The 26273-nt window shown below is 34.2% G+C and overlaps 3 protein-coding genes across 3 annotated transcripts; 2 read left to right on the top strand and 1 right to left on the bottom strand.

The window, feature by feature from the left end:
• Positions 1 to 9333: 9333 nt before the first annotated feature.
• Positions 9334 to 10066, top strand: LOC120335545 (NADH dehydrogenase [ubiquinone] 1 alpha subcomplex subunit 6-like). The gene has a single exon (XM_039403071.2). The coding sequence runs from the start codon at positions 9371 to 9373 to the stop codon at positions 9752 to 9754; it is 384 nt and encodes a 127-aa protein (XP_039259005.1). The 5' UTR covers positions 9334 to 9370; the 3' UTR covers positions 9755 to 10066.
• A 66-nt stretch (positions 10067 to 10132) lies between these two features.
• LOC120335543 (E3 ubiquitin-protein ligase ARIH2-like) lies at positions 10133 to 13043 on the top strand. Its single transcript, XM_039403070.2, has one exon. It carries the CDS (start codon positions 10143 to 10145, stop codon positions 11679 to 11681), a length of 1539 nt encoding a protein of 512 aa, XP_039259004.2. The 5' UTR covers positions 10133 to 10142; the 3' UTR covers positions 11682 to 13043.
• A 613-nt stretch (positions 13044 to 13656) lies between these two features.
• On the bottom strand, positions 13657 to 22921 carry LOC120335579 (C-terminal-binding protein 1-like). Its single transcript, XM_039403112.2, has 7 exons — positions 19878 to 22921; positions 19051 to 19192; positions 18209 to 18415; positions 17310 to 17434; positions 16711 to 16914; positions 15466 to 15610; positions 13657 to 15064 (listed from the first exon to the last, which is right to left on the bottom strand). Exons 1-7 carry the CDS (start codon positions 20004 to 20006, stop codon positions 14664 to 14666), a joined length of 1353 nt encoding a protein of 450 aa, XP_039259046.2. The 5' UTR covers positions 20007 to 22921; the 3' UTR covers positions 13657 to 14663.
• Between the last annotated feature and the right edge of the window lie 3352 nt (positions 22922 to 26273).

The following is a 26273-nucleotide window of genomic DNA, read 5'->3' as shown; positions in this document are numbered from 1 at the left end:
TTAACGATAAGAAAGTGTCTTTAAAACCGGTCGCAAATATTTACTAGTAATTAAAAGTTATGATTCTTTTACATGACATTTTGGGGTAATAGTTCTCATGACTGCAAACATTTATATGGAGGTGTTAGATGGTACTCCAATAAGAGAAATTATCAATTTCAACTGATCCAATGTTGAGATCTAAATCATATGACCATCTCGACTTAATTTGCTAACACTAAGATACCGTTGAAAAATCGTCTATGAAAATTTATGCGGTGCCCCCATTTGCATGTGCTTATTTTGCTCAAGTGTTGATCCAACAATGAAACGGTCGTCCCATGCATGACTAAAAATGTTTTTAAAACCGGTGTCATCTTGCCACAATTTCAGCACAAAAAATACAACTTTACATCCGGGTGTCATAGCGGAAAAAACATCAGTTGCCACATTTGGGATACGACATCAACAAGCAACATCTGGCGATTTCTCGGGACGAAATCGAATAATATTACATAATAATATTTTGTAAAAACGCGTTTATTACATTATCAACATAAAAAAGTTGAAATTTTCAAATTTATCGAGTAAAATACATTTAACAAATTTACAGTTAATGTCAAAACATGTTAGACGACGATTAGTTTCAATATGAAAGTTAAGATTATAACAAAACGATCGTATCCAAGTCGCTCTATTGAAAAAGGTGCATTGCAGGAAAAGTTTCAACATGATTTCTGAATGTGGAATCCAATGTAGTAACACATAAAATTAGTTAAATATTCAAATAAATATTTTAATAGCCAACATAACTTATTGAAATTTCCGATATTTACTAAGCGAAATTTAAGACTATTAAAAATGACAAAGCAATTTAGCTGTAACGAAATATTGTGTATTAAAGGAAAAGTTTCAATATGATTTATGAACGTGAAATCTAATACAGTAACACAAAGAATTGGTTAAATTTTCAAAATATCATTAGTAAAGCCAGCACAGCATGAAATGTCCGATAATTACCTAGTCATAGTTACGATTATGAAAAAACGACCATATCCAATTCGCTGTAGCGAAAAATTGTGCTCAATTCTTTAAATAACTTCAGGAAGGATGTTCTATCAGCTTGGAAATCTTTCAGATATACGTAATTGGAGTTACAATTGATGCATCCTACTTTAGCGTATTAAGCTGTTTTTCATAAAAATATATATACCCTCCCCTGGCTATATCATCGCCTGGATCCTCCGGATCGAATAATATCTGATCTCCAATATTCAGATCATCACACAAGATTGTTGAATTGTCAGAATATATGTAAGTCACGTAGTGGGATCCTCCAGTATCATTATTTTCACCCCGGTGTACAATAACACTAGCTAGATCGTATTTGACATTTTGATTCCGCGAATTATCAAAAATGGATATTTCGGGATTGGGGAAAACTTTTTTATGATTTTTCATTCCTTGTCTTGTTCCTCGAGCAAGACAAATTGTCAAAATATCCGGTGTTGAATTGATATTGATTTTGCATTCTGCTCTTGATTTCTTTTTGCATTCGGGGCATTTCCAGTTTTCCCATATGTGTAATCTTTTAAATAAATTTGTAAATAAGCACTGTCGGCGATAGTTTCTGGCATTGGTAATATTAAATGATTTTGTGAAACTATATTATGTGTCCTATATGGGCACTTTTTACACAAGCGTATTGTCGATAGTTGTAGGGTTGTAACCTTCCCGTAAAGCAGACATATATTGAATAGCACTGTCTGAAATAGAAACTCGGCAGCGTCCTGTTCTTGTCCATAGGTCCACATCTTTTCTGTACAAACTCTCTTCAATAAATTTGTGATAGAAATATCCGACACTTGATGCCCTGTGGACATTGTTCGGAGTATCATAATTGCATTTCCTACAAGGTTATTGAATTCTGGCACGTCATCGCTTGCTATTCGAGAGTTTCTTAGGAGATAATTTAAAGCCTGTAAGCAACAATTTTCCCAACAGTTGTTCCATTTATTTACCAATCCGACAGTTTTAAATATAGGCTTTTCGTTTTTTTGACCATTCAAGAGATATGCATTGGTTGAGTTTTCGAACAGAAAATATACAATCCAATGCCTGAAATCATCAGTAGAAATATTGAACTTTTCCCCCGTACAAATAAATTCGGCAGCCGCACATGCACAGACTCCACAGGAACTACCGTCTTTCTGCTCAATTATGCATTCTTGTTCTAATTTAATGTATATATTGCACATTTGCCAATTGACGAAGAAATGGGATGAATTGTGATTGAATTGTTTTGTATAAAATTTTGTCGTATGGTCTGATGGAATTGATAATAGTGCAAATCTTCAAATCGGTCGAATAATATAATATGACAAAATGCTGCTCTCCGTTTTTTAACAAGATAGGGAAATATTAGATGCTGTCTCAACTCACTGCTTCCATGTACAATTAGATCTCTCAAACTTTTTGATCCGCTTTTAAAATAACGTCCATCGATTATTCTTTTGGTGAAATACCAGTCGGTGCATCCGATATCTTCATTCTGTTTTGCTCTGTTGTGCTGATCCACAGTCATTTTGATGGATGCATTCACTACGTCAGTCGTTAGCCAACCTTGATACGTTATATTTTTTATAACTTTCTGCATTTTGAACAATGTTTCTTTTCCAATATTTGGGCAAACCGAGCATACATCAACCCAGTTCAGATCGATTTCTTTATTAAGTCTTAATGCCGTGTGACCAAAATCTTTTATTTCGTTTGCTTGTTTCCAAAGTTTCACAGCAGTAGTTTTAATCTTTTCTAAAAAATGTACTGATGTCCATATGTTTTTTCCAAAGTTTGAAATCTCCATTTTTGGAAGTAAGCCTGTTGCATTTCTATCTCCTGTAATCAAATTGCTTTCCTCTGATTGAATATTGGCGTAGCGTATTCTTTTTGCCGATTCTGTCGTTTCGTAATATCCGATGCCATTATTTCGCCTTTTCCTTTTTTTGAATTTTTCCTTAACCAAATGTGCTTTCATTTTTCTCCCATTTTCGAATCGATTCTTGTGTGTTTCCCTTTTCGAACTGTAGCCAGAATGAATTACCTGATCTGTAAATATTTTTTCCGTAGTTTCTATATCTTCTTTGTATAATTTTATGAACTTATCAATTCTTGATATTCCCTGGCCTTGTAGATATGTATTTTTTAGTTGGCCAAAATGCTGTTCAATGATTCCCTGGGTCCTATTATTCCCCGCAATATTTTGAAGATCTGAGCTGCATAACTTCTCGAATAGTATGGAAAATAATTTAAATGCTTTTCTTTGGTCGGGCTTGGTATTATTTTCAATGTGCCGTGATAAATCGCCCAGCATTAAATCTGATGTTATAGCAATTTTGCTAACTATTATTTCAATGAATTTATTACAGAACGTTTCGCTGTAATAATTATTTTTATTAGGATGCAATTGGGTATTTTGATGATCATTATAAATAGCGCTGGTCCGAAAATTATGCATTTGCTGTTTTGCTCTGATGTAAAAAGGTGAAAGAAACTCTTGTAATTTATCAGTGGATTTTATATCCCCAAAAAAATCGTTTTCGTTTTTCGAAAGTAAATTTGTGACCTCAAATGGTTCTTCAGAATTGATATTGGTACGTTTCTTTTTTATTTTAATGTATTGCTCATCAACAAATTTGGATGTTTGCTTGCAGCATGTCAGACATATGAAACACTCCAACGTGCTGTCCAATTCTTTCAACGTGCTGCAAGAAAATAGGATTCGGATCCAATCTAAAGCCTGCTTCACGAAACGCTGATTATAATATTTTATGCACACGTGCTTGGCGGCTTTCATGGCGTGGCTTAAGCAATTGTGTAAAAATGTCTTATTCAAATCTTCCGGTTCGGGATCTCCACTTACTACTCGAAAACATCTTTCGTAGTACTGTATCCGAGATTCACGACTAAAAGCCTTGAGTACGGCCTTCCAAACTGCATGAGAGCCGTCAACCATAATTAACAATGGCATCATTGCACTTTTAAAAATTCTGTCTTGATCTGCGTTGAAATTTTCCAAAAATTGGCCAATGTTTGAAGCAGTGTGGTCTGTAGTAATGAGTGTTGCAACTGGCAATGCGATTTTACTTTTATGAGGGTTTCTAATTAATAGGGTATATATCTGAAATTGTTTATTTTCAAAGTTCCGGATGACACTTCCAGTGGCATCAAAATATACCAAATCTCTTTTGCATAGGCGTCTGTATATTTTCATCTGCGTATTGGAATACACTGCTACTGAGGGCGGAAAAGCGCTGATTTTTCTTATGAAATAATCCCCGATCTCTTCCATCTGATTTTTCATTTGAAGCAAATTATCAACCCACGAGTTTTCATAATTAATTCCACTTTGTTCACTTTTAATATTTCTTAATACTGATACAGAAGGTAAAAATGTATGCGAACCAAGATAACGCTCTGAAAACGACAAATTCTTGTACATTTCCCGGTATTGTTTAGCTGTGGACGTACTTTCTAGTAGTTTTCCGCTACTCTTTCTCATATTTTTTCTCACAGTTCGGCTTCGAGCGCAATTCCTATCATGCGTCCGCATTCCCTTTATCAACAACCGGGCTGTAATTTGATCACCTGACCAGAATTGAATTTGATATTTCACATCGCATCCACAGCAACTGTTATGGGCGCAGTAAAAGTTTACACGACCCTCACGTCGCTGACCCTCGCTACTATTTTTTTTTACTTTTTGCGTGTGTCAAATAGTGATTCAAAACACAAGGAACGCAACCAGTATATAGTTTTGTGATATTTTCCACAAGAAACTCTATATATTGGCCATGACCAAAACTATGTTCTTTCCGATTTTCGATTATTTTTTTCCAAGTCGGCAACTCGACGGGAATCTCTTCATCAATATTTATGTATTTAGTTCTGACAATTTTTTTATCAGTTATAATCTCACTTTCTACAAAGTCGATTAAACTTTCATTGGACGAATTACTCTCATCGTAATTAGTAGTGATATTACATATTTCTTACTCGTCTTCATTACTAACTGGTGAATCACTAGTAGTATTAGAGCTAGGAAATACACTTCGAGTTTCGCATTTTGGTTTTACGTCATGTGCTATTGGGCTTTTCCCTTCGGAGGGATGATCATAAAATATTCTTTGAATTCCAAATTTATTCTCTATGTCTATAGTTCTACCAGTACCAGTGTAATCAGCGCTATCAAATATTTCTTCCTCATATTTCACTTCCTCGCTTAAATCCCTATTATTGGTGGTATTATAGTTAGGTAATACATTTTGTGTTTTAAATTTTGGTTCTTCGACATCTACTATTTGACCTTTATTTTCTGAGATATGACGATGACATATTTTTTGAATTCCAGATTTAACCTCTACCTTTTTGCCAGCACATACAAAGGGGGTGGCCGTTTCCTATAATCGTAACTCTCGCTAAGTACATATCGGAAATTTCAATATGTCATGTCTGCTTTCCAAATATTTTTTTGAATATTTAACTAATTCTATGTGTTAATGCATTACATTCCACGTTCAGAAATCATGTTGAAACTTTTCCTTTAATGCACAATTTTTCGCTACAGCTAATTGGATTTTTCTATAATCGTAACTCTCGCTGAGTACATATCGGAAATTTCAATATGTCATGTTGGCTTTCCAAATATTTTTTTGAATATTTAACTAATTCTATGTTTACTGCCGTAGATTCCACGTTCAGAAATCATGTTGAGACTACATCCAAATTGCTTTTGTCATTTTCAATATTCATTACTTTCACTTACTTTGTATCGGAAATTTCCATCTGTTTTGTTGCTTTTAGGAATATTATTTTGAATATTTATTCTATATGTACTGCATTAGAATCCCTTTTCAGAAATGCTTTGGAAAATTTTCCTCCACTGCACAATTTTTTGCTACAGCAAAATTGCTTATGTCGTTTTCTATTATCGTGACTCTCACATACTATTTATCAAAAATTTCATTATGATATATTGGCTTGCCGAATACGTATTCTATTTGTTACTGCATAAGGTTACATGTTCAAAAATATTCATTGGATTATTTCCTTCAATGGAAATTTTTTCTGAGGTTAAAGTTTTTAGGTTTTAATTTTTTGTTGTAGATGTTGAATTTATTATGTCGATTTTCTGAATGAGCAATCAAAACTTCGTTTCATTCATGTTTATAATGTTATAAATGCCTCATTCACAAATGCTGTATTGTAATTTGTATTTTCACCAGCTGAAATGGCCTTATCTTATATTGTTTTAAATGTGGCAACTGGTATTTTTTTCGCTATGACACCCGGATGTAAAGTTGTATTTTTTGTGCTGAAATTGTGGCAAGATGACACCGGTGTTTCAAAGCCTGGTCAATTATTAAAAAATTTCGTTGCCGTACACGTGTTATTACTTCGTCTGAAATTGTGTATTGTATGACATAACAATGACCAAATTTCATTATTACACCTTGGTAATTTAAAAATTTTCACATGCATTTTGTGGTATATAGCAATCAGAACGTAAGATGTTATTGTTATCCCAATATGTCTCGATTACGTGAATTCAAAAGTCAGTTTATTTTACGTCGTATGACGTATAATATCCCAGCAGCATACTCTACCGCTGAATAGCAGTCAGGTGTCATTATTCAATATCAAAAAGGGCTACCTAGAGTATTTTTCGCAACTTGGACCTAAGCCTTTCGAATTTCATAATTTAGAGTGATCTCACAGCGAAAATTGATTTATTTGTTAAAATCACATATATATGTCAAAAAAGGGTAAAGACTACCATTTACAAAGCCAAGAAGTATTCCCTTCCGCGAGATTTAACTCTTCAATAATAAAGAGGGTTACCTTAAGTTTTTCATACAACTCGAACCTATCGCTGCAAAATTTTAGAAATCGGGCTATTCGTTAAAATTACGTATGTCAAAAATGGGTTAAAATTACCATTTTCAAATCCTAATAGCAACTCATGCGCCCAAGAGGCACGAGATTTAAATATTCAATAATTAAGAGGGTTACGTTAAGTTTTTCATACAACTCGAATCTATCTCTGCAAAATTTTAAAAATTCCGCCTAACATGCACGAGATTTAACCATTTAATAATTAAGAGGGTTACCTCAAGTTTTTTATACAACTCAAACCTATCCCTGCACAATTTTAGAAATCGGGGTATTCTCACAGACATTATGCCCTTATTCTTTAAAATTACGTTTTTCAAAAATGGGCTAAAACTACCATTTTTCAAATCCTGATAGCAACTCATTCCGCCCAAGAGGCACGAGATTCAACCATTTAATAATTAAGAGGATTACGTCAAGTTTTTTATACAACTAGAACCTATCCCTGCAAAATTTTAGAAATCGGGGTATTGTCACAGACATTATGCCCTTATTCGTTAAAATTACGTATGTCAAAAAAGGGTTAAAATTACCATTTTTCAAATCCTAATAGCAACTCATTCCGCCCAAAAGGCACGAGATTTAAGTTCAGATACTCAAATAGTGAGATCAGTCAGATCAACGACTGATACCGGTCAGATGTACTCAGATACAGTAAGATACATGTGCAGTGCAAGTAAAGCAATATATACGGAATGAATATAATGAATAAAGTAACGAATAAAAATACGAGACGAAAATGTACAAACGCACAACGTAAGAGCGTCATACGAATGAACGAGAGAACTAACGCAGGGCTACTCAACTATCTTTGCTAAAAGTCCATCTACAAAACTTGAAAATTCCTGGGATCCGGTCTGGCCAGAAAATGTACTTCGTACTGCGCCCAACAATATTTTAGTGACTCTATCGTTTCGGTTAAAAAGTCAAAGAAAAGCGAGTTGTGGAAAACTGCGTAACCGCGAAATTTTACATATCCAAAATTAAGTGGAGACAATCTTCCAAAATAAAGAAATCATACGCGGTCCGAATCGATTACATGAAAGGTTCGAAACAAGGGGTTTTGAATGTTTTATTGGTGAAGTGTTTGGGATATCGGGGGCACCACGACAAACCAAAGGTTCACGTCTGGTAATAAAGGGTTTGAGTCTATTGAAATAGACTCGACTACTAGAATGGGATTTCCCAATGTTTTCGCGAACTGGTTCAATCAGAAATTTCTGATTTTCCAAAACGTTAATAATTTTGTAAGGGCATTCCATAAATAAGCAATTTTAGTAGTTTCACCAATAGGTACAGAAGGTGTATAAAGCATTACTAAATCATTATTAGAAATAACAGTTTTATTATAGTCTACTGGTTTTCCATTAATTTACGAGATTTTTCAAGACGCTTTATAGTCACTTCGGTCGCGACTGGCATTTTAGTGTTGAGGCTCCCCAGCGCTTCAATTAAAAGGCGATGACTAAGCGGGGGATGGTAGCGATAAACAATAGTCGCACTGCTTTTTGTTTTCCAGCTGTCCAAGTTGTGAAAAGTTTCGCCTGGGTTTCATTGTTCGTGCCGACTTCCGATTCTTCTAAATCTGTTCTTACAACTGCAGGACTGTGTAATATTCTGCAGTCTTTTATACTGTTATAGGGTCGTGATGCAAGTATCGTACAGGAATACCGTACGGTAAAGATCTAGTTTACCGGTACGGTAGGCTGATAGGGTTGAAATTTCAGAATTTACAAGGACTAAATGCAAAAATGAAGAGCTGACCAGTCGTTCAGTAGTCAACTGTTTGACTGTGCAGTAGTGCCGACAGGGTCAAGTCAAAGAATAATTTCTGAAATTCCCAGTTTTTGAGTTTTGAGTAGAGTTTATTAGTAGAGTTTGTTAATCCACTTTTTGATCACAACAAATTCGATGATAGTGACTTAGGTACCTATATAATCGAAGTATTATTGAAAAATAAAATTGTAAGTTTGATCACCCAGCTAACACCTACCTGCCACCCAATTTTTCATGAAATCTTGACAAACTGACAAAATGAGCTCCAAAACAAAGTTACAGCATAAAAGCCGATGGCAAGCAAAGCAAGGTTTTTTTGTAAATTATTGTGACCTTGAAATTTTTTAGGAAAAATTGTTTGGCCAGTGATAGAAATTTAATTTAAATCATCTCTATTTTGAGTTCAGACAGATAAAACACTGAAAATAATAGAAAAAATAGTGACGGAAAATCGCAATTTAAAATGGAAATTTAGTTGCGATTTCCCAGAAAAGCAGTTGGATTGGGTGACAGGGTGATCAGAATTATGAGACTTTGTCATTTTTCAATATTAACTACCGTAGTTATTGAAGCTTAGGATCAATTGGGTTTTTGTTATATATCGTATGATTCTCAATATTGATGTTTTGATGATTGTGTTTTGTTTTCTATGTAGCCAACTATTGCCATGGCTGGTACAGCAGGCAGAGCCATTGTGAATATAGGGAAAAGAGAAATTAAACCATTTATGTCAAATAATCGTGTCGAAGCCAGACTTCGAGTATTGAATTTATACAAGACATGGTATCGTGCTATTCCTGAAATCTGCTTCATCTACCGCCTTCCAGCTCCAGCAGAAACTCTACGAGATAGAATCAAAGAGGAATTTTTCAAAAATTCTCACGTTCGTGATGTTCGGGCTATCGATTACCTTGTTGTCAAGGGAAGAATGGAATTACAAGAAACTATGGAAATGTGGAAGCAGACACATCATATTCTCTATTTCTTGAAACATGACTCTCGCATAGAACGACCAACTACTTTCCTGTCCAAGTTTTTTACTCAGAAATAATGCTCTAAAATTATGTAGATAGACAATACTTTCCTAACTTTTTTTGTTTTCTTGAATGCTACATTGAATTCTACATTGAAATTCTACATAAACAGTTAACTGTTTATATGGTATATATTTACATTGAACAAGTATACCTTTCTGTGATAGTGACATTTCTATTTGCTCCTTATCTTGAAAGTACAGTTCATTAAATCCCAAAGTTCTGAGACAATGCGTGTGAAAATTAGATTGAATTAATGGTTTCATTTCATTGAATATTTTCTGTCAGTATCCAATGTCTTATTTATATCTTGTTGAATTCTCTTTAGATGTTCTGACAATAATATATAGATGATAGTTATTTGAAATCTATAACTTAACACGGTATCCATATCATTCTTATAATATGTCTGATGAGAAAGAGACCGACATTCAAAGTGGTGAAGAATCTGATTCGGAATACGAGGACTATGACGATTATTACAACAATAACGATGATAATTTAAGTAGCGATGAAGAACCAAATGATAATTACTCTGGACAGAAGGGTCAGGGTGATAACCGGGATAATAACAATGTCAAAAAACTAATCCAAGACTTGGAATATTTTGAGTATGAGTGTCTTGCTACTGAACAAGTCGACGAAAAATTAGAACAGGAATGTGCTAGTGTTGCCAGTAAACTGAAGGTCAAGGCATCTGTGGCCGGACTTGTTCTTCAAGCAAATAAATGGAAAACGCCTGTCATTTTACAAAAGGCAACAATTGGTGAAGATGAGAGGATTAAACTACTGATCAATGCTGGTGTTCAGTGTGCGTCTGCCCCTCCTTCACTGCCTGTCCCTGTTCGAAAGTTAGCCACAACAAAAATTGAGTGTGGGGTTTGCTTTGATTTACTACCTCGTCAAAAGTTAGCTTGGCTTTCCTGTATGCATGCTTTTTGTCGCGATTGCTGGCATATGCATATAGAAACTGTTGTCAAAGATGGTATGCCTGTGGGTGTTGAATGCATGGCTAAAGGGTGCAGTTTATTTTGTCCTAAGGACTTTGTTGAGCAATTTTTAAATATGCAATCTCGTTTAGCAATGCAGTATAAAATTCGCTTCAGAGATGCATGCGTAACTGCTCATTATCTGCTGCGGTTCTGCGCTGGAGCTGATTGTAGTATGGTTATTTATTCGAAAACGCCAAAAGCACGTCATGTGAAATGCAAAGAATGTCTCACTGAGTTTTGTTTCGAATGTGGCAATAACTATCACTCACCCACTGATTGTGATACTATCAAAAGATGGTTGTTGAAGTGTGGTGATGATTCTGAGACAGCTCATTATATTTGTGCAAACACCAAAAACTGTCCGCGTTGCAATATATGCATCGAAAAGAATGGGGGATGTAATCATATCCAGTGCTCCAAATGCAAATTCAATTTTTGCTGGATGTGTCTTGGTGATTGGAGTAGCCACGGTAATTCTTATTACGTTTGCAGTAAATATAAAGAGAATCCCTTGATCGCAGAGCAAAATCAGAAGTCCCAGGCCAGAGAAGCATTGAAGAAATATCTCTTTTACTTTGAGAGATGGGAAAATCATAGCCAAAGTTTACATCTTGAAGCTGAAGCTCGAAAACGTATCCAGGAACAAATTGAAAAGAAAGTTATGAATAATGAAGGAACATGGATCGACTGGCAGTATTTGTTACGTGCTGGAGAACTTTTAGCCAAATGTCGTCTTACGCTCCAAAATACATATCCACTTGCTTATTACTCACCTGTCGGGGCAGAAAAAGAATTATTTGAATATCAGCAAGCACAATTGGAAGTCGAGATTGAAGAATTATCTTGGAAATTGGAAAACGCTGGATCATACCAGAGAGGGGACATAGAAAACCAGATGGATGTTGCTGGAAAAAGACGACATACACTGCTTTTGCACTTTCTGAAAGATTAAACTGTGAACTTATTTGAACTCTCATTATCATATACTGGATATCACCTGAATTTTCATTTTTGCATAAAATGCAAGTTACTCATGCACAGAATCATCATGTATTATATAACTCCACAGCATCCTAGAACACCAGTTATTGCTGATACCTATGGTTTTATTATTTGAATATTTTGATCTTGGTGCATTAGTATTTTCAGTATCATAGTTAACTTGCAGAGAAAAAATGGAAATATGGGAAGCAGTTGATGTTATTCAATGTTTCATTAGGAATATTTTTTTTGAACTTGTTGTATTGTAATTCAAGTAATTGCCTGTAATGAAATGGATATTTATATCTTACGAAAATTGTAATTGGCCTAAGGCTATTCGTAGAAAATCTCTAGTTTCTCTATTCTTGTAATAATTGTCAATGTTTTGTGCAGTAGCAACAATAAATTTGTTTATCTTACGCTTCAATTCCTACAAAAGATAAATGTTTTATAATATTTTTACAGAAATCCGCACATGTTTTTTTTTCAATCTTGAAAATTTTTGTCACACATTTGAGTGAAATAATTATTTTTACAATGTCATTTATTCATTCACTTTGGTCACTATAGCATTTATCTGGCAATTTCAAAGTTTGTACATATTGCTGTAAGCTTGTGATTTCACCTATTTTCTTTTCCATTATTGTAAAATTATTTTGGTGTTTTTTCTTTTTAGTCTACTTCATACAGACCACAATAATTAACCAAGAGATCCAAATTCCATACCGCTTTTAACCAGGTATATGAAGTTGTTCGGTCAACCAGCAACTATGTCTGAATTGGAAATCTCGACAGCTAATGTTTGATGATTGTTTTCTGTATAAATTTGATAGTACCTCTTTGTATAAGTTTGATAAATGCAAAATATCATACTGGACTCAGATTCAATTAACTCTATTTATCGGTCATATGATGGTATGTACTTGAACAAGATACCGCTGCCTAAGTTGGAAAATTGCTTCACAAGCTAACTAAAGGCATTTAACTCTTGTGCATTATCATGTTTCTGTATAATAAGTGTTGTAAACCTTGCTAACGAAGCAAAGATTTATTAAGCATCAGATTATGACCTAGTTAACTCATAATTATGGTGTCATCAAGTCATATACTTTCCAATTAACTTGTGGGATTTTCACCTTTATTTGAGTTTGTGAAATCTGTATATAGTGCAATGTTTCTACCTATAAATAAAATGATTTTGCAAGATGTGAAGCGCTTCTACTTTGTATTATACACTTCCGTCGAAATTGCCATTTACATGTTCTTCTTTAGCTTGTAACTTGCTACTTTCCTGTGAACTTTTTCCAATACACTTATTTTTTGTTGTGTGAAAGGTGTTTTTACGGGCATAATGGCAATGATTCACTTGTTAGCAAACTAAGTTAGCGGGCATACCTAGATTCTGCAGGAGTGTATGGGTTTATCCTGGATTACAGGGAGTTAGTTGATAAAGAACCTCAATATTTTAAAGCTTCACTGACCAGCTATAATCAGTCAGTCAGTTAGTGTTGGGAGGCTTTTGCCATTTAAGAGACTTGAGTTGTTTATGTTAGTCATCAGCTTCTATGTCGTGACTCAAAGGTGTGTATATGCATGGAATTAACCGCATCTCCATACTGAAAGTGTTTAGAACATTTATCCAGCATAACATAATTAGCAAGCTAAGGGCGGGCATAAATAGCTCGAAGATGCCAATGCTTCATTATACAGACCATTTTGTTTTTTTAAGGGACTGAAAATGGTGTATCTGTTATATGATTGCGAAGTCCTTGCGTTTGTATCGAACGTTAGTTCCTGTGAATCCGTGTTTTATTCAATGTTTTAAGACATGATAATTAATTGTCAGAATAATAAATTTATTAATTACATGAGAACATGGCTGAAGGCTACATCTGCCATGGGCATATCACTTCGCTAATAAGTCTATGTTACATTTAGAAGAACAGTTCATTTCTTTATCATTTATTAGAAAAGCTTCGTCTATACAATGAGCGATCTTAGAGACTTGCCGGTATTGGTTGTAATGAGCAATTCAAATTGGAACACAATAAAATGAAAAAACATGCAAAATATCCCATAATGAACATTACATATTTTGAGACCACTGCACAAAACAAACAAGGCATTTCAATTCATTCGAATGAATGCATCAAAAATCAAAAAATTTCAACTTGACAATGATACTTTTTTTACCCTACCTGCTGTACCTAATGATCAGTATCATGTTTGCTTAAGACACAAAAACTCATTCATTGAACCAGTCAAAACTGGATATAACATAAGACCTCACTAAAGAATGCGTTTTCAGTCCTTATATATATTCCAGTGGCATCACGCCCCAATTTTTCAAAGAAAATACTTAAGGATGCAATTTAAGTAAACCGAAAGGTAGCATGCTACAACAGCAATGTCCATCTCCCTTTAACTGACTATGCTAGCAATTTTTAGTCAATTTCCCAGTCTATTGGTATAGCAATACGAAAAATAATGGTATCCAAAATCACAAATGATCCAGTTTAAGTTGTGATTATGAATATGCAAAAATATGTTTCCGCTGAACCCAAAAACTACAAGACAGAACAGCGCGAATATAGTTGAAACGTTTAGCATATGTTTGGTGAAAATAATTGAAAAAACACAACTCAACATGAATTAGAAAATGTGTATGCAGTTTATGACGACGCATCAGTATACAGCATGCATGTCCTTGTACAGTGTCTTTTGTACAGCTTCCTAAGCAGAGAGATCCTTGAGAAATATCTTAATATTGCGAGTTCAGATGTAGGTTACTTTTCAAAAGCGATCTAGTGCATGTTTAAAAGCACCTTGATAGCTTAAGAGCCCAGTGGAAGTGTAGATAAATGTCCGTTCATGTTGTGCATTCATTATTATCATGCAAATGAAATCTTCATTTATATTATAGTAGGTTCCCCTTCTAAATAGGCCTGTACCTCTACTCTTTCATTGTTGAATCTGCTTGGCCATCCATTTTAGACACCATAGGAGGGGCAGGCGACTGCCCGGAAACAATCGGTGAAGCTGATGCAGCCCTAGGCATAACCATAGCACCAGGAATTTGATTTATTTGTGCCCTAGATGGTCCGTCCGGGGTTACTCCATCAGTTATTGCAGCCAATGGTGCTGGAACTGGAACTCCAGCTGGGGGTATGCCGTAACGGAAAGAGTTGCCGTTAGTTTCATGGTGTGCTGTTGGTACCGGTATGCTCGGGACAGGATGGATAGATGGTTCAATTGGCCATGGTGGAGCGCTATGCATTCCTGAGCCAGACATTGAACCAGAGGATGGAAAATATTCTTTGTTGACGCAATTTCGTAGATTATCAGGAATTCGACCTAAAATTGAAAATACAAACACCATGTTGACCAATCAAGCAGAAATACACCTGATATGCCCAGTCATGAGTCATTAAAAATGGTTGCAAAGTTGACAAATAATATATTGTTATCATGGCTGTTTTATTGAATGACCTATGAATGAATCATGTGAACCAAGGTATGACCTCCATTAATATTAATAGGTTGTGATAAATTATAACATGTAAAATAGAATCAAGAACTACTCAATAGCTACAAATTAATTCATGGCGGTCATCATAATCAAATCTATCCATTTACACAATTTGTCAAATTATTTCTTTATGTTTTGATCAATTTTTATTTGTTTGAAATTTAAATGCCTATTTTATATAAAAAAGAATACTGCAAAAAATGAAAGAAGCTATAGATGCTGATACCTGTTATGGCACGCCTGATCTCAGCAGCAGCAGATTCTCTTAGTTCTACCCAACTCTTTTCACTGTACCAAGCAGCATGAGGTGTTATAATGAGGTTAGGAGCATCACGTAAAGGGGAATTTTCATATGCAAATGGTTCATTCTCCTATATATTGAAAGATTTTAGTTAGAAATTTATTGCAATAGGTATCATGCAGCTATTACAGTCAACCGACTTAGGTAATTGGTAATGAAATGCTCAACCATTAAAATTGAACACAGATCTTGCAGAAATCAAAAAACAGCTTTCTGGCTAACTTGATTCTGTACAAAGAGCAAGGCAACAAATACTCAAAATATTTTTAAAATCTCATTTGACTAGATCATTTACGGGAAGTCCAAAATTAGTAACGAGGTCAAGACTAAAATTTGACTTTCTTTGGTGAATGGTTGCATGAGTTCAGAAAAAGGATAATTCTAACAGTGACAAAATTATCGCTGTGTAGAGAGAGAAAATTCAAATTTCGTGGTGGACCTTGGGCGCCAATTTAGTTCTGCTAGTACAAGTTCAAAAGATTAAAAAATATGAAAATCCTGCATTCAACTTCAAATTATGTTGCGTCATCAGTGCAGTCTTAACTGAGACAGTTTCTTTCGATATGTGTGATATTTACAGCAAATTTAACTGAGAAAGTGTCTCGGATTGTGCATATCGTTAAAGATCATATATGTACTTTTTAAAATAATAATACGAAGCATTGGACCAGATTTAATCGCCACCATGTCAAAATATATATTTAACAAACTTGAATTTCAGAAAATAATCATACAATATCCATTTTTTAATATCTGATTTAAAAGAAGCTTTTTATATATGAACACATGGTTTCATAGTATGATACCATCAACAATACTCGGAAAGAAAAAATGGCCTGGCAGTTGGTATATCGTGCTAATCATCAGAGATGGGCTTGTCATCACACCTCTGAATACCCTGCGCAGCTTCGCATCCTGTGGCGAAGATAATTATGTGCGAGAGAATTGCTGGACCCTTCATCGTTGTATGTTGTAGAATGGTTCACGAAACTGTTGGTCGGTTACGGCTTTCCCCGACATCAAGTCCCTGAATCTGAAACAAAGACGTGATCAACTATTCCTATACCCAATATGGACTGGTCACTGGACAAGACACCGTGGTTCGTCATATACTTTTCTTTACCCCAAGATAAATATGGAGATCTTAATTAAATAATGATTATATATGACCTGTACATCAAGAGCTGCCCCTCTCAGATTTCCATTTTTAAGTGCAGAAGCAAGTGCATGTTCTTCTACAAGGGAACCTTGTGCTGTGTTGATAAGAAACGCTCCGTGTCGCATTTGTTTGATTGTGAAATCGTTTATTAAATGATTGTTGTGTTCATTGAGATTGCAATGTATTGAAACGCAGTCACTCTGGTACAGTAGATCCTAGTGGCGCAAAACAGAAGGAAAAAAATTACAGTTCATCTGCATTTGGTTAAATTCCATACTATTAAAATAGTCAGTGGGCAAGAATACATGATTTGGGAAACCCAATTAGAACCTGGATTGGTTAAAACAATATTTTGATAATCACTACTTTGAAGAATAAATGTAATGAACGTGTTAACATTCAGGGATGTACAAATTTGTGCTGAATATTAGAAACAATTATGATGACTTTATTAAAATCTTTCATCTTTAGCCATTGATATGATAGAGGCATATCTGAAATAGACAAGCTTAACACATGCTAACTGTGAACCTAAATTTTTTTTTCAATATATTTACTTCGAGAAATTCTACATAGTACATACATACATACTACAAATCATATATTTCACCTGCAAAGTAGGTACATCTTGAAATCCGAGAGCTTTACCAATTCCATCCGATAAATATGGATCATAAAATAGAATATTAAACCCAAAAGCTTTTGCTCTTTGTGCGACTGCTGTACCCGTCCGACCTGAGAATGAAAATATAAATATTCATTTCCATATTTAAATATAAAAAATGATAGAATGGCACTAGCAGTATCATGGCATGAGAATAGTAAATGTACCGTAATATGTAAAAGTAATGGAAGTTGAAGAACTTGTTTAATCTAATTAGGACAGGCAAATGAAAAGCACAATTACTATTTACAATTACAAATTTTGTTTCTAGTCCAGTTTCTACATTTACACTGGTGTATGATTAAAAATTTCCTTATGGTTAGTAAAAAAAACAGTCCATTATCTTTCCCTAAAAAAATTAAGCATACATCATAATTTATACCGCACAAAAAACTTTATTACTTGAAATAACTTGTGGATTCATTCAGATACCAAATTAGATTTTTGTTACAATCAGCAAAAACACCGTTGATTCCTATTTTTTAATTTAAAAAGATATCTCGAGAATAATACCAACATTTAGTCAGGAACAGAATAAAACCATAACCCACATTATTATGTTGTGGCAGCTTTCCATACTTATTATGGAAGTATTAAAATACCAGATAATGAGTCATTGAATTTGGGAGTGTTGTATGAATCATTGTATATATATTAGTGACAACTGACAAGCGGTATAAAAATCTTTGTAATTAAGCATTAATACACTGGGAAAACAGTCAAACACGATAATAACAATTGAAAATGTTTATGCTATAACTGTGTGAAAAAGTAATAATTTCGTTTTCTTAAAAACTAATGATAAAACTAATGCAACTACGGTAAGTATATTGAAGATGACTGACCTAATCCTATGATTCCTAACGTTTCTCCACGAATTCTTGTAGCTCCAGCAGCAATTTCTCTTACATTTTCACTGTTCTGTGGTCGCCTGCCTTCCTTTACTGATTCATGTAACCAAGTTACTCTTCTATATAAATTCAATATGTGACATATTGTTGTGTCGGCAACTTCATCAACTGTGGCAGCAGGTACATTACACACAGCCACTCCTGAAACAAAGAAATGTCTTTAGCTATATCACATGAAAACAAACTTGCATGAAATGAGAAATTCAGACAACATAACCTAGGCAAGCATTAGGCTTCTCAAACTGGGCCCTAGCGAGCCACAAAGTGGTTTTCTGGGAGCCACAAGGCATAGATGCCATTTGTGATAACTACAACAATTGAAAGTAAATTGACCGTAATTGTTTAATTCTTTGACTGCAGTGCTTTATTCTTTTGCTTTCATTCGTTATCTTTTTAATATTAAATGTAACGAATAAAACAACTGATGGAGAAGTGTCAAAAGCAAATCTAATTTTTTTTTTTATTCAGCAAAATCTTTGGAAGTGGCCACAAATCATTCAGGTTTGAGAACCATTGCGTTAAGCAAAGAGAAATATTCCATTCCTTTCTAAACTATATTAGCTCTATCTGCCCAAATAAGCATTGTGCAAAAGTGAAGATGTTAAATACCTCAAAAGATTAGCAATAAGAAAAATTTGAAGTAAAGATTTATAAAAATATATCTATTGAAAAGACGATCAAAACCATATCCAGTCATTATAAACTCCAATTTCATACGCAGAATACCCAAATCAAAGTAAAATGTATTGTTTTGAAATTTTTTCAGTTTTGCCTACCCATATCAGCAGCAGCTTTTATATCAACATTATCATATCCAGACCCTATACAAACTATGACACGAAGGGCTTTGAATTTTTCAAGATCTTCTCTCGTCAAAGGAATGCGTGACATCAATGCACCAACAGCCTCATTAAGCACCTTGAAAGATAAACAGTATGATATAAACAAATATAGCAACAACTCACAACTTTAACCCCCCTTTAAATTGAAACATTAGCAGTCATCCATCAAATCAAACATCTCAATTTGAGGGTTTCAACATGCTAGGGTGAATGTTGAAAGTTTCCAACAAAAAAATTTAAAAGCAGCTTTTCTGAACAAAGTTTGAAACGATATTCACCAAAGTTATTTCAGTGAAAAGCAGAGATGTTTAGAAGTCAAGAAAATACTTTTCCCAAATTTTCCCAAAAGGTTTTTTTCAAGTTTCCTCCGTTAAAGTTAGATAAATATTGGCAGTTTGAAGAATAAAATATGAATGAATTTCATGATAGAGCATTCAAATGAGTGCTAATCATTTAATTGAGTTTGATTTAATAACAAAACCATCATGTTGGTAGCAAATTCAAGATTCTGTAAATCACATAATATGACATATCACATTTCAGCAGCATACTATTAAATATTGAACAACAGAAATCAAAATAAACCAAAACAAAAATTCATACAAAAAATATTAGGAGATGGATACTTCCTAATTAGTACGATAAACATGTTTGAAAAATTCCAAGTATTTATACTAAATAACCACAAACATTTTTTGAATTTTCCGTTCAATTACATAAAAAATTTTTTTTTTTCAACTCAAAACAGTTCCAATCATTACCTTTTCATGTATTTCTTGTGTTGATTGAGCATCACAGAAAGCTACTGTTGCTATGTCTTTTAAAATTGGCATCTCCACACTGCAATCTCTTCCATCTAACAAGGCTACCAAAGGCCTTCCTCCAGCCATGGTGATTGTGATTAAAATTAGTCTAAGTCATGCAATGGCTGATATAACCTACTTATTTAATATTATACACAATTACAGAAAAATCTGGCAGCATGAATTAAATATGTTAAATGCAATTCCTAATAAATAAAATAAGTGATAATTTTATATAATTGGCTTCAAAATAGATACAACTATTAAACATTTGAAAGCGTTATTATTATAGAGCTGTCATTAGAATAAACTTTATTAAGAACCGTCATTTGTGTCTTTAATTCAAGACTAGTTTTGATTCCAGCCATGCATTATGGAAAGTCTCTTCACATTATTAGAATTTTCCAATTAGAATATGAACACACTGGTAGCTTCAAATCTAAGAATCTTTTCTTTAAAAAACAATCAAAATTATTTTCAACTAACGTAATCGCCATCCAAATGAACTCGTATAAAGAACTTGCATTAATGGACTTATACATGTGAATTAAATATCATAGGACTTATTACTAGAACATTGTGTTGTAATGCCTCTATACTCCCGTAGCTGAATTGAATATAGCGCCATATTACAGGAAACAGCTTCTGGTAGTAATTTAATATTTTTTCCTACTAAGAAAATCACATGCTGATGGAAAACAATATGATGCCGGCAGGAAGTGTACTTTATTTCCTGAGTAACCATATTACCCAAAAGCAAAACACTTTAGTATCGTATTTACAGCCTTACTTGATGTGAAATTTAGAGTGGGGAATTCACTAGTCATCATAAACCATGGCTAGAAAACCCGCCAAAACAAAATAAATTATTACAACTAAACTGTTTGGTGCAATGTTGACAATATATTTACTTAGCTAATGAAATGTGCTATAAAATACTAAAACTACTTCAAATCGGGAAATGTCCAAACCGAATATTTTGGATACAAACCGGTAGTTTTTAAGGTTGAATGTAAACTATTTGTTCTCACACATCAATTGATCAAAAGCTAATTTTAAAATGAAATTATTGTGAACTATAGTATTATCAAAAGTAAAACTTTATTGTAAACAATTTAAAAATCTGAAAATCATCGACTAGCCTATTTGATTTTTTCCAGAATTCCTAGTTCAAACTGTGCAACATCCTAATACAAATAGCGTCAACTAGCTTAAAAAATTTGAATTAATACACAGTTAGGAAAACATTTTATATAGCAAAACTATAAAAATTTGGAATGGTATTTCTGCAGTTGAATATAAATATAACGGAATAAAAAAATGCAAATAAATGGAGAATGGCACACTATTAAATTACTCTTGTCTTCGAGTAACTAGTTTAAAACAACAACAAACAAGGATCATCTATAATCAGCATCACATTCACAATTCGAATTGAAAATGAATCACAGAAATTTATTCTCGCAAAATTGAAGTTTATAAACAGTTTATAAACTTTTACCTTATTCAATTCAATTAACAAAATATTCCTTGTTATTCTGAATGCAAATATTACAAGGTACAACATGTTAATGATATTATGCATTAATCGTTACTTCATTGTAGAATTATCAGAATTAGATGATATTAGAACATCATAAATATTCAATGTTGCAATTGTTTTATACCTTTTTTCATTTGTGTAATGTATGACAGTTATTATGATACGGTAACTCGGTAATATGTATGAAAAATTTAACATGACTTTTGAATAAGCCAACTGAATGAAAAGTAATTAAATAAACAGACCGTACTGAACATAATTGAAGTTCTTCTGATGAAAAATTTCAAAAGTGACACACCCATTTAAATCAAACGAACCAATTGAACAATGCACATTTCTATTTGCTAAGTTAAATTCAGTCAATCTTGACTCTCAACATTTTACAATATACAGTCAATCTTGACTCTCAACATTTTACAATATATACATATATGTGTATGTACATATAGGTATATATTTTATGTCAGAATTCAAAGGAAATAGCTGTCACATATAAATGTGTGACTATGTTTAATCAGGTCCTGTTGATAAAGGTTATGAACAATTTTTTGATAAAAATATGTACAAAAATAGCTTTCCAAATTTGTATATAATTTATACAAAAATAGTGTAAATTACTATTTTTATAATTATCTCATTGAATAAATGAATAATATAACAAATTTGAAAAGCATAATTTTAAGTACCAACAATGAATGGCCATGCAGCTAAAAAAGCTCGTTTTATTCAGACAAATCATTTCGACCATAATTTTCTAAAACTCACATTATAACTGTATTATACTTTTCTAAAAACAAACCAAATGTGATAATTTAAGCCCGAAATTCCAATCTTTGATTCGAAAATGGTTTACATAGCTTTATTATAAGCTACATGTTTATTCCTGTATTCCAACAAAAAAAATTGAAAGAATATGGTCCATGTGAGTACTTTCAGTTCATTTGCAGTACAGTAGGGCAAAGTTCTCTGATTTCAAGAATAGCCCCCACATTAATAATCATCAAGTATAACAGTGAATTCAAGCCCCTCCTTTAGGAGACAGTCTTTGTCCAGTGTGTTTGTTCAGAATGCGACTTTCATTTTCAATTTCCGGTGTTGAATAATTTCATATCCCATTCTACCATTCCATTGGACATATTCTGACATTGCGGTATTCAATAGGATAGGATTAATTATAATTATATTATTGTTCATACTTTTCTCAGACTTCACTACTACAGCACTAGCCGACTACAATACCCTACTAGATAATAACATCAGACTTGCATCAAGTCATTCTATTTATTTTGAGCAAGTGAAAATGTCTACTCACTGACTCAGTTTCTGCTACAAAATGCTGAATGATAGGTCAGATACCGGTACCATGTCAAATCTGTAAGTCTGATAGTCGATACGAAACATCAATCGAGTCTTGACAAAAACAATCAAATGACAGAATGAGGATTTTCTCAAATTACAGATGTAAGTAAATCTCTTTTTTTTTCTTTTTTTTCATGGTTCCAACAAAGTGGAATTTTCAATAATTAAATAATAAATAAGGGACACATGTATGTACAAATAGGAAAATAAGTATATACATTAACGACAGCATCATCAATCACATGTATTTTCAGTAAATCTCTGTTCTTAAGTTAGAGCTGTAGAATGGTGTCAGCTATTCGGTCGATATGTAGGCTATGTCCACATCGACCGAATAGCTGACGCCATTCTACAGCTCTAACTTCAGAACAGAGATTTACTGAAAATACATGTGATTGATGATGCTGTCGTTAATGTATATACTTATTTTCCTACCGTAACGGTAAATTCTGAATGTATAATCAGAACGCTGAAACATGAACTTTCCCATTTTGGCGTTTTAATCGGCGACTGCCATGATACTTTGAAATCAAAATGTACTGACACCAGGACGCACATCACAAACTGACAAGAGTATTAGGTATGCCGCGGCGGTGTGGCTCAACGTGCTAAGCGTTAGAAATACGCTCGCCACCGCACCTCTAATTACTCTGCGTGGGTTCGCAGGTTCGAATCCCATGCAGGGATGGTTATGTGCGAGACGATTGCTGGACTCCTCGCCGTCGTTGGGTGGTTCACGTAACCGCTGGTCGGTTACGGCTTCCTCAACCACCAAGTCCATGCTTCCGAAACAAACAATATACCGGTAACTAATCCCATACCCGACTTGGAATGGTAACCGGACGAGAGGCAGTCTTATCGGCTTTCCTCTCCCCCGGGATAAATATGTACCGTAAATCCCATCCTATCCCTGTATCCTATTATGATGCCCGACACTGCAACACCCAAACACGCGCGCTCAGCCAGACCCTTGACTTCAGCACTGGGCTGCTCGAAGCTACCGATATCCACTGCTCAGGCAAAATGGCAGTGGGTGAGTGATAATCTTCGAGGTTAATAAAAACTAAAAAATTGGTTAAAATGGTTCATAACATACAGTATATTCGAAAGATTCTCGAAACATTGTGATTAGGCTAAAACGGAGCGATCGTGAGTCGTTAACCCACGGCCGGCCTATATAAGGGTGGGTGCGAGCAATTATCATTCAAATAGAAAGATAAAAGATATTAGTTTTTGGTAACAAGCAGTCTCATCGCTCGCCCTCATGCAGCACTCCTTCCAACCAGTGTAAAACGCATTGCATACACGTTGTTTTGTATGATATAAATATCTGGCCTATAAGATTTGATATTAGCCCGCGACCAGCTAAAGGTTGCCGACCGCAATTATCCATGAACCTAGATAATTCCGATCTACGCAATATCCCAAGAATCGTTTTTGAGGAGATTATTTTTGAATTGATGGTGCACTGGGATGCTAAATACAATCCAGAAAGAACTTTTTTTAATAATTCATCACCTAAACGGACCCATCACATAATATGCAATAGAACTTATTTTCATTTAACAAAAATGGTTTGGTCAATAGCTCACTCATCACATTCTTGAACAAGATGAACCCTGTCTAATTACTTGTTATTGGGGTTGTTATTATTGTTGTGAAAAAGAATCGCTTTCCTCCCAGATAAAGAAGCAAGAGCTTTCAAATTTGTAGTGCTTATAGAGGTTATATTAATTTATTTTCTTTATTCAGACTTTAGAGCAGGGGTCGGCAACCTACAGCCCGGGGCCAAATCCGGCCCGCGGAGTAAAATAATCCGGCCAGCGACGCTCCACTGAATTATAGTAACGGAACCGCTGTTATAACGATTATATTCTTTACCTAACATGATTTATTGTGAAACACGTGTAGACTAAATTATATTATAACCTAACAAGTATATAATTTACAATTACTCGTTTAAAAAGCCTATACTTAACTATAATTAGACAAATGGCAACAAAACGCAAAAAAGTTGATGCTAAGTGCAAAGGGTTCGATGGAACAGTAAATATTTGAATGGAATTTGAAGTGCAATGCAATGAGGAAATAAAGCTATATTCTATTCAAGAGATGTTTCACTGCTTGATTTTCATAAAAAGTATGTCCTTGAAGGAAAATTCTATCCAAATTTGACAAACTTTGCGAAAAGATTCACATCGATGTTTGGAAGTAGATATGCATACAAACAATTATTTTCGAAAATGAACAGTACAAAAATTAAGTTGAGAACTCGGATCAGTGATTCCCTTTTATAAAATGTTTTAATCTTGGCTTTTACCAGTGTCCCATTTAGAAAATGTTTCCCATTTAGTGATGTCGAAAACGTATCAGGCGTGATGCAACAAAAAGTGTCGCATTAAATTTCATTTGTAAACTTTTCTTTGGATAAGACGACTAAGTTGATTTCACGAGTTGTGAATTTCCCTTTCTAAAAAGATATGCGACCCGCCAAGACTGGCAACCCCTAATTTTGGTCCGCGAGCGACAAAAAGCTGCCGACCCCTGCTTTAGAATCTCATATGAAACGATGTTTCACCCAGAGTTTGGCTATTTCATTTATTTGATATTTGACTTTAGTATCCATATTTTGGCGCATTGATGTATTTTTATTATCATTATTTATTACAACAATTGTATTGATGTAGTGACTGAGTGGCGCAGCATAGAGATTAAGACTTTTAATGAAAATAAGCCATCAACGATATTAATTATGTTGGCTGGCACTTGAATATAAAATTCATTTGACCCCGAGTAAAATCGTTAGATAGCGCTAAGGTGTAGGGTTTATTTCACAGAATAACATTTATTGAACACGAAATGGAGCTATGGATCGTTTTGCTATTATGTTGTTGGTGGTGGCGGTACTTTATTCTTGTTAACTACTGGACCAATAGCTTCGAAAATTTCAGTTGTAAAAGATTGTTTTTTGTCTCTAGTCGGTATTACTTTTATTTATTCCTAGATTTCCTTGAATCTTATGAGATCTGATATTTCATCTAGTTTCATTTTTATTGACGGGAACAGTTTAGTACCAGCAATTATTGAATATTTCATTCTTGACCTCCTGATGACTACGCCATTCAAAAATTACCTCACAGTCGTCAATCACCTAATACATGAGAAATAGCTGGCTTCAGTGAGTTTCTTATCTTTGTCGCAGAAGCCATTACGGACGATCGCTAGCTCTACGCTGGCAAGATCTATGGACCTTTCCCCGACCTTTGACCCCCGGAAAATTCTTCCTATACTTTACCATTGCAAAATTTTCAGGGCTATTTTAAGAGTGCTTTTGCGAGTTGGCGCTTGTAAAATGGGGTATGTGTTTCAAACCATCATTATGATTCATCGCATACAACAATCTGTTTTTTAAAAGTACCGGTAAAGAATTTCAGGCTAGTCTATCACAGCTA

Source organism: Styela clava, chromosome 2 (assembly GCF_964204865.1).
Source record: "Styela clava chromosome 2, kaStyClav1.hap1.2, whole genome shotgun sequence".
Classification (NCBI taxonomy): Eukaryota; Metazoa; Chordata; class Ascidiacea; order Stolidobranchia; family Styelidae; genus Styela; species Styela clava.
The sequence above is the reverse complement of the archived record's forward strand: the minus strand, read 5'-3'. Positions and strand labels throughout refer to the sequence as shown.

Excerpts from the sequence above, each read along its gene's own strand:
- LOC120335579 (XM_039403112.2), bottom strand. The coding sequence starts at position 20,006 with ATGGCTGGAGGAAGGCCTTTGGTAGCCTTGTTAGATGGAAGAGATTGC. Across the intron at positions 17,435-18,208 it reads GTTAGGAATCATAGGATTAG|GTCGGACGGGTACAGCAGTC; the intron begins GTCAGTCATCTT and ends TTTCATTCTCAG. Across the intron at positions 16,915-17,309 it reads AAGATGTACCTACTTTGCAG|GATCTACTGTACCAGAGTGA; the intron begins GTGAAATATATG and ends TTGCGCCACTAG.
- LOC120335543 (XM_039403070.2), top strand. The coding sequence starts at position 10,143 with ATGTCTGATGAGAAAGAGACCGACATTCAAAGTGGTGAAGAATCTGAT.
- LOC120335545 (XM_039403071.2), top strand. The coding sequence starts at position 9,371 with ATGGCTGGTACAGCAGGCAGAGCCATTGTGAATATAGGGAAAAGAGAA.